The sequence below is a fragment of the Corvus brachyrhynchos genome, unplaced genomic scaffold, assembly GCF_000691975.1.
Source record: "Corvus brachyrhynchos isolate BGI_N302 unplaced genomic scaffold, ASM69197v1 scaffold72, whole genome shotgun sequence".
Taxonomy (NCBI): domain Eukaryota; kingdom Metazoa; phylum Chordata; class Aves; order Passeriformes; family Corvidae; genus Corvus; species Corvus brachyrhynchos.
Window position 1 is genome coordinate 2,216,103 of NW_008236763.1, and position 8,437 is coordinate 2,224,539.

Below are 8,437 nucleotides of genomic sequence, written 5' to 3' on the forward strand. Positions count from 1 at the left end.
CCTCCCTCCTACTTCAGGCTCACCACCGCTACTCCACACCTCACACACCTCATCCCTCCCTCACCTCCACCATTCCCCTCCTCCGTAAATCCTGCCTCCCGCTGAATTCCCGCTGTTCTCCCGCAGCCATGGAGCCGATCCCGCAGGACAAGCGTGTGTCCCAGGGCCACAATGGGGACCTTTACTTCTCCAACGTCCTGGCGCGGGACGCACAGACCGACTACAGCTGCAACGCCCGCTTCCACTTCACCCACACCATCCAGCAGAAGAACCCCTACACCCTCAAGGTCAAAACCAGTAAGTGCCTCACTGGGCGACCAGTTTGGGCTCTATCCCGTAGGGTTTTCCAGCTGGGAATCCAGCAAGGGAAGAGTGGCTCCTGTGGTTTGGTTAGGATGGGGTAAGAGTGGGTTTGGGTGGGGAGTGGTGGTTTTGGGGTGGGTGGGGAGGGAGGGGTTGTAGTTTCCTGGTTTTAGGGTTCCAGAGGTGGCCTCGCGTAGGAATTCCGTGTGTTTGGGATGAAACTGGGAGTGTTTCAGTACCTACGGAGCGTTCCCACCGTCTCCAGGCAAATGCAGGAGTCGCCAGTTCTGTGTGTTTGGGATAAATTAGAGAGAGCTTCGACACACCTGGAGTATTCCCACTGTCTCCAGGCAAATGTAAAATATCCAGAGGTGATTTGGTGCGGGAATCACCAATTCCGTGTCTTTGGGATAAAACTGGGAGTGTTTTGACACAAGTGAAGCGTTCCCACCATCTCCAGGGAAATGCAGGAATCACCAATTCCATGCGCTGGGGATAAAACAGGGAGTGTTTCCACATTCCCACCACATTCAGGGAAGCATAAAATATCCAGGGATTGTTCCCTGCTTTGGGAAGGTGCAATTGGTCGTGGTTTGCTGCAGGTTCTGGCGCTGCATGAGGGGATTGGATGTGGGAAAACGAGTGTGGAATGTGTCTGTGGATATTCCTGGGCGTCCTTTGCTCCGGGAGGTGTCTCCAGGAGGGTTGGAGCCTCTGGAATCCGGTGGGATACTCGGGATGGGCATTCCCAGGTGTCCCCACTGAGCATTGATGAGGGGACACGAGGGGCTCTCTCTGGAGCCTTTCCATGGGCTCCAGGCTCTTCCAGGGCAGGTTCTTCTCCAGGAATGAGAATTCCTGAAGGAAAAGGAATTCCTGGTGCGCTGGGGTGACTCTGGAAGAGGGAATGGAGGCAATTTGAGGGACGTGAGGACCCTGAGCTGTGACGGGGGCTCCAGGTGACAAAATCCTCAATGAACATCAACCACCACTGGGCAGGAGCTTCCACACGTTCCCAGTATTCCCAGTAAATCCAACTGGGAGGTGCTGGCTGGTTTTTTTGGGAAGCACCAGGTGCTCCCGAATCCCGGTGGGAGGAATTTGATTTGATTTCCCGGCGGCTTGAATGAACAAGGATGTGATTAAAGGCACCTGGGAATGACGAGTTTTCCACCTCGGTGTAGCAGCTCCTCCTCGGTGCAAAGCTGGAGTAGGGAATCAGGGATTGAAGTGATTCCAAAGGGTTCTTTTCCAGTGCTGGGAACGTGGGCAGGTCATTCATTCCGGATATTATTTGTAAATTCCAGATATCATTTGTGAATTCCGAATATTTGTCTGTTTGCGGAGCTGGGCAAAGAAAATCCCAGCTTTTATTTTTGGGAAAAATCCCGGCAAACAAAGATCTGTGGGGTTTGGAGCCTCCAAGGGCTCCGTGCTGAGGTATTTATCCAGCTCTGGAAGTAGCGTGGATGAAGTCCTGGGGGATTTTCATGGATTTGAGCTCCTCCTCCTTCTCCCCTCATCCCTTCGCTCCCAGACCATGGAAAATGGGATCATTCTCTTCCAGTTTTCCTTGGGAAACAACTGCTGTAAGATCAGAGGCAAATTCCACCCCGGAAGCCTCCCAGATTCCTTAGTAACTCCAGAACTGAGGTTTTAATTTCCTGCGCAAAAAAATTATTTATCCATGGAATTGTTGGAAGGGGACGAGGTCGGATTTGTCCCAAGCCTTCATCCCTGAGTTTGGCTCCTTAAAGAAGTGTTCCCCAGCTCCTGAAAAATCATGGAATGGGGTGTGGGGGGAAACTGGGAAGGCTCCCTGGCTGTGGCCATCCCATGGGAAAAAGCAGCTGGAATATCTTTTCTTTCTAGTTAAAAAACAAGGGAAAAAACCCCTTTTCCCCTCCAAATTGCTCCACTTTTTGGGTTTTCCCAAAGATTCTGAAGAGAAAAACATTCCAAGGAAATGTTTATGCCACAATTCCCACACTTTTAGCTCTTCCCACCCCTTGGAGAAGGAAACCAGCCCATTTTCCTCCCGTTCCTGGCTGTGTTTGTCCTGGAAGGCGCCGCGCTCCAAGTGCTTTTGGATCCCTGCTCCCGCCCTGTTCCCCATCCTTGCTGTTTTTTGGGAATTCCCCATGTCCTCTTCCCACCCTGTCCCGTCCTTGCTGTTTTTTGGGAATTCCCCATGTTGCCTTCCCGCCCTGTCCCGTCCTTGCTGATTTTTGGGAATTCCTCGTATCCTCTTCCCGCCCTGTCCCGTCCTTGCTGATTTTTGGGAATTCCTCGTGTCCCCTTCCTGCGCTGTCCCCGCGTCCCCGGTGCTGCTCACGGTGTTCTGTTTAATTGCAGAGAAGCCCCATAACGAAACGTCTTTAGGATATTCCCCCGCCATGTACCGCGGTGAGTCCACGCTGGCTTTAGCAGTCCTGGCTTAACCCAGCCCCGCCTAACCCCACTGACCCTATTCCCTACCCCTGTCCCCTTTGCTGTCACTGTGTCCCCGTCGTGGCCTCAGCTTCGCCAAAATTTATCGGCACAAATCCACCTGAGCGACCACAAAACCACACAAAGTTTCCCCCCTTTCCGCTGAGCGAGGTTTAAGTGAGTTAAGCCCGACTTGGGAGGTTTGGGGTTTATAGGATCTTCCCCACGCGGCTGAGCTGAGTTTGGTCCCTCCAAAGCTCAGGATTTAAATATCAGAGGCCTCATCCCTCATTTCTGTGTCTCCAGAAAAAGCATTTCCAGAGGGAGCATTCCTGGTATTTCCAGCTGAACTCAGGCAGGGATAAAAAGAGGGGGACAAAAAGAGGAATATTTGGGTTTTTCTCACATCTGGTTGATTTCTGTGCAGAGAGGTTGGACATGTGCTGGATGCTTCCACAGCCTCCTGCCCTTTGTCCGGGCAGGGAATTCCCTCCGAATTCCACCCCTGCTGGGAAAAACCCATCCCAAATGATCCTTCAGGAAAAAAAAAGCAGGATGGCTGCCCTGGGAATGGATTGGAATTGTCAGCGATGTGTTGGGGTAACGAGGGCAGCCATGGGGGATTTTAGGGAGCAAGAGATGGGGCTGGCTTGGGAGCACAGGGAATCCCAGGAATGTCACCGCCTCTCCAAAGCCACCACGGATTCCAGCTGCTCCCAGACTCGGAGCTGTGCTGGGCAGGATTCACTTCCGGCTCTTCCCGCTGCTTTGGGAGTTGTGCAGGATCAGCCCTGGGAATGTCCCTCACTGTCCCCACCATGTCCCGGAGTGAAATCCCTGCCAGAGCTGGAGCTTCCCCGGGGCCTGGCACAGCCCAGGGCACAATTCCCATCCCATGGGGACTTTTGGGGATGAGGAGGGCGTTTGGCAGCTGGGAGCAGGGAGAAAGGGAATGTGGGAAGAGCGGGATGTGCCAGGCAGGGCACGGCCAAGGGAATTGGGATACTGGCATTGGGAACAGGAGAATTTGGAGGAACTGGGAAAGGCTCCGCAGCGGAATCGGCCTGGGAGGAAGCGCTGGAATGGGCTGGACAGTCTGGAAATATTTGGAAAAATGGCTGGAAAAGGGATTGTCAGGAAAATCAGCTCCGGTGGGCGAGGCATGAAACCACCTGGAGAGGAGGGGAGAGGACAAGAGATTGGACAGGGACAAAGGGAATTCCAGTGGGGAGTTTTCCTGGGCTTCCGGATTTCCCACTGGATGTCTTTGTTCAGGGAGAAGGGATCTTAAGAGTCACTCGGTCAGGAAAATGGGATTTTATCCGCACAATCCCATGGATTTCTATTCCTCTATTCCATGGCTGCACGGGAGAAACTTCCTGCTGTTTGTGTTGCAACATTCCATGGAAAACTTCCTGGCTCCAGGGGATTCAGATCCCCCTCTCCCACCCCTGTGCAGACCTGGACTCCAACCCAGCCCTTAATTAATAATTAACCAATAATTAATGAGCTGGGGGAAAAAAACCTCTGACCCTCAGCCCTTTTCCTGGAATTCTCCCTGGAATGACGTGGCTGGGAATGCTGGAGGCTTTGGGATATGGAGAGGGACGTCAATCCCAAGGATTTGAGGTGTTGGAGGGATTTGGGGCTCTTGGCTGCTCTTCCTTGGGGTGCTGATCCCTGAAATCCAGGCTCAGCTCCAGAGGCAGCTGGAAAAGGGCTCTGGAAGGCTGTGAATCCCATTCCCAGGGTGCTCCCGAGCTTGGGAACGTGGTATCTGCTGCTGGTGGGGATGTGGAGCATGGGAGGTTTGTGGGACACTCGTCCCAAATTCCTCTCCAGGGCTGGGATAACCACGGGAAGTGTCACCCAGCCCTTGTCCCCAGGGCTTGGAGCGATGATTCCCTGAATTCTGTGGGCAAACCAGCCACAGTTATCAGGGAAAAACGATCCAAAAGGACAAATGGAAGATTTCATTAGCAGAATTTCCCACTTTTTTTCCTTTTAATGGAATTAAACCCCAGTTTTGTTGCCTTTCCTCTGTTTTTTTGGCAAACCTGAGGCGGTTTGAGGCTGGCCGTGCTGGGGCCAAGCAGCTGGGATGTGTCAGGATGGGAGGAACAGAGCTGGTGGAGGAATTTTAGACTGGAAAAGAGTCAGTTGGCAGCTCTGGGATGAGAACTGGATGTTTCTGGGATGATCCCAGGTCACAGTTCCACAGTTCCCAGGTCCTCAGTTTGGGAGCAGAATCGATTTTAAAGCCAAAATAAACAGCCCTGGAATTTCTTTTTCCAGTTTGGATCCATCCAGAGCGATGAGGGAAACCTTGACACTTCCAGCTGGAACTTCCACATGCTCAGAGCCTCTGGTTCTGAGGGAATTTCTGGCTGTTCCCTGTCAGGAATAGCAAAATATTATTTCGTATTTATTAGTAATTATTGAACGACTAAATTATTGCATATTAAATATTAAAGATTAATTATTATTATTAAATTATTATTTATTGTTTAGTAATGGTGCTGTGCTGAGGCAGAAATCAGCTTTTTTTCCACGCTGTCCTTAGGTTCATTAAATCCAGGAGGGTACTAATTAATCTCCCAGATTTTTAATTGTCATCATTAATAAAGGCTCGTAAAATCCGGCTTGCTCTGCTTAGCTCTTCCAGTTATCCCACAGGATCCTGAGCCATGGGATCCAGAGTGGGAATAAATCCTGATCAAAGCCAATCTTGGCTGATCAAAGAATTAATTCCCACTTTTCTGATTTGGTGGGAGAAGCTCCCGAGTGTGGTGGAGGTTTGGGAGCCACTGGGGTGGTTTGGCCGGGAATGAGACTTTCTCTGGGAGCAGGGATGCAAACAGACCCGGAGAAGTCGACTCTTTGGGGTAAAATCGGGATTTTGCTGCCCTGGTAATCCATTAATCCATAATTGACTAACTGGGAGTGCACGTGGAGCCCGTGGGAGCGGTGGGATGTGGGTGTGGAATCCATTCCAAGGATTCCATGGATGAACTCCTGGGCTTGGGTTTTCCTTCCCTAAGGTGGGAACTCCAGGAAGAGCCCCTGTCCTCCCTCCCCTCCCCCTTCCCCTGCCGCAGCTCTGGAAGTTTCCCAAAATTCCCCAAATCCTGGTTGCCTCCCATTCATTGAGCCAAGGAAATTTTGGAGCAGCAAAATCTGCATCCCAAATCCTCCTCTGGCACCGGGATGGTCTCTCCCCATGGATCACTCCAGGATTTTTTGTGTCCCTGTGCCAACCCTGCCCATGCCATGCCATGCCATGCCATGCCATCCCATCCCATCCCTTTTCCTAATCCCATAACTTCCATCCCTGCTACTGCTGCTTTCCTGCCCATCTCATCCCGTTTTGTCCTCACTCATCCAGATCTAGGTCAATCATTCCACTTCTTAATGGAATTTTTGCCATGAATAATTAATTTTTTCCCCCTGCAAAGAGCCCTTCACTGTGTGTGGATCCATAGGGAATTGTCCTGTGTCTTCCCTTTGGTTTTTTCCTGTTAAACTTCCCTGTCCAGCCCTAAATGGGTCATTCTGGTGGCTGAGCCAAGGTTCCAAGGGGAACCGTCCTTCCAGGCCTCCAGGAAAGCTGGAAAACCTCCTTGGTGCTGCTGAAGCCCCAGAGATGCTCCGTATCCCAGAGATCTCCATGGAAAAGCAGCTCCGTGACTGAACAAACCCTTCCCATGCCCATTTTCCCCTTTTTCCTTCATTATGTGTTACATCCATCAATATTTCCCAATTTCATCTGATTCCAGCCCGTTTTCCAGAGGCAGGGAGGGCAGGAAAAGCGGGAAATGATGGAATGGGGACTGTCCCCATGGCTCAGTTCTCACTGCCGCTCCTTCTCCTCCCTGCCTGCCCATCTTCCTCTCTCTCCCCTTTTTTTTTCCAATCCCAAATTTTCTTGGAGCCCTCCTCTCCTTTCCAGGCACATTCCTGGGTGAGTTCAGAATCCCGGGATGGCCGGGGAGGTGGCAGCTTCCATGTATTCCTGGAGACTTTTAAAAGCCCCGCGTTTTGTTTTGTTTTCTTTGTTTTCTTTGGTTTTGGTTTTTTTTGGTTTTTGTTTTGCCTTTCCTTCTCTCCTGCTGATTCCAGCCCGAGGGATCACGGAAACCACTCCCAGCTTCATGTATCCCTACGGAACTTCCAGCAGCCAGATGGTGCTCCGAGGGGTGGATCTCCTGCTGGAATGCATCGCCTCCGGAGTGTACGTACCACAGAGAGGGCGATTCCCGGCAATTCCCGGCGGGATCAGGTCACGGAATCACCCCTGGGCTGGGAAAAAGGGATCTTTCCCTCCTTTTTAATTGTTAACAACGCTCCCATAACCTGCTCGATGAGCCAAAGGAAGAGCTGAGGTTTCCAGGTGTTTTCAGATCTTTGTCCAAGGAGAATTCCTCGCTGGGCTGTCCTAAAGTTTGGGAATTTCCTTGGAGCTCCTCACCGTGTGGTGGGGGAGGACATTTGTGCCCCCCAGAAGTGTCCTGGGCTCATGGTCCTGCCCACACCAGCAGACCATGGTCAGGGATAGGCTTGGAGGTCCTTTCCACCCCAAACCATTCCAGAATTCCATGATCCTGCATTCCCAAGAGGAGAAAGTGCTCCTGACCAGCTGGGAATGCTCAGGGCCATGGTTTAGGGGTGGTGGTGGGAAGGAGGGTGGGATGGAGGATGGTGGGAAGGAGGGTGGCCCAACAGCTGGATCAGAGCTTCTCCCTGTGGTTGAGGGCTCCCAGGGGTGGGAATTTTACTGTTATTTAGGAATAACAACTCTTTACTTGGGAATCATTCCCTTGTCTTCGGAAACGCTCTGATCTGCTCCCCTCTCCTCAGACCAGCACCGGACATCATGTGGTACAAGAAAGGGGGAGAGCTCCCAGTGGGCAAAACCAAGCTGGAAAACTTCAACAAGGCCCTGCGCATCTCCAACGTGTCCGAGGAGGACTCTGGGGAATATTTCTGCCTGGCCTCCAACAAGATGGGCAGCATCCGCCACACGATCTCGGTGAGAGTGAAGGGTACGTCACCTTTACCTTCCCTCTTTGGGCCTGCCCGCCTGGAGCCAGGAGGGGACGTTCATGGAATGCTGGGAGGGCCTTTCCCTGGGGGGTGCGTCTGTGCTGCGTCCGTGTGCTTCAGGGAACCATGGAAGGGGTTGGGTTGGAAGGGAGCTTAAAGTTCATCCAGTGCCACAGGCAGGGACAGCTTCCACCATCCCAGGTTTCTCCAAGCTGGCCTTGGCCACTTCCAGGGATGGGGCAGCCACAGCTTCTCTGGGAATTTCATCCCAGCCCCTCCCCATCCTCCCAAGCAAGGATTCCTTCCCGATATCCCATCTAAATCCTCCCTTTTTCATTCTTCAAACGGCCCCAAAAGCAGCGGGAGACGGGATCTCACTGATAGCAATGGTGGTGGGTGTGTGTGGCCAAGGAGAGGGAAAGGGGCCTCCCCACCTTCACCGCATCCCGGGAAACCCGCTTGGAGTTTCCGTTGCCTTCCTCCCGCAGGGAGCGTTGGAGGGAGATTTTGGGGGTGGTGCTGCTGTCCCTGGGTCACTGGGGTGGGGCTGTTTTCCAGCTGCTCCCTACTGGCTGGATGAGCCGGAGAACCTGATCCTGGCCCCCGGCGAGGACGGCAGGCTCGTGTGCCGGGCCAACGGGAACCCCAAACCATCCATCCA

The 8,437-nt window shown here is 52.5% G+C and overlaps 1 protein-coding gene across 1 annotated transcript in view; it reads left to right on the forward strand.

Moving 5' to 3' along the window:
• The window catches only part of NFASC (neurofascin), a 71,240-nt gene that overhangs the window by 20,960 nt on the left and 41,843 nt on the right, over nucleotides 1-8,437 (forward strand). The window contains exons 7-11 of the mRNA XM_017727161.1: nucleotides 127-297; nucleotides 2,659-2,709; nucleotides 6,853-6,964; nucleotides 7,591-7,775; nucleotides 8,335-8,437. Coding sequence (XP_017582650.1) covers nucleotides 127-297; nucleotides 2,659-2,709; nucleotides 6,853-6,964; nucleotides 7,591-7,775; nucleotides 8,335-8,437 — 622 coding nt within the window. The remainder of the gene's footprint in view (nucleotides 1-126; nucleotides 298-2,658; nucleotides 2,710-6,852; nucleotides 6,965-7,590; nucleotides 7,776-8,334) is intronic.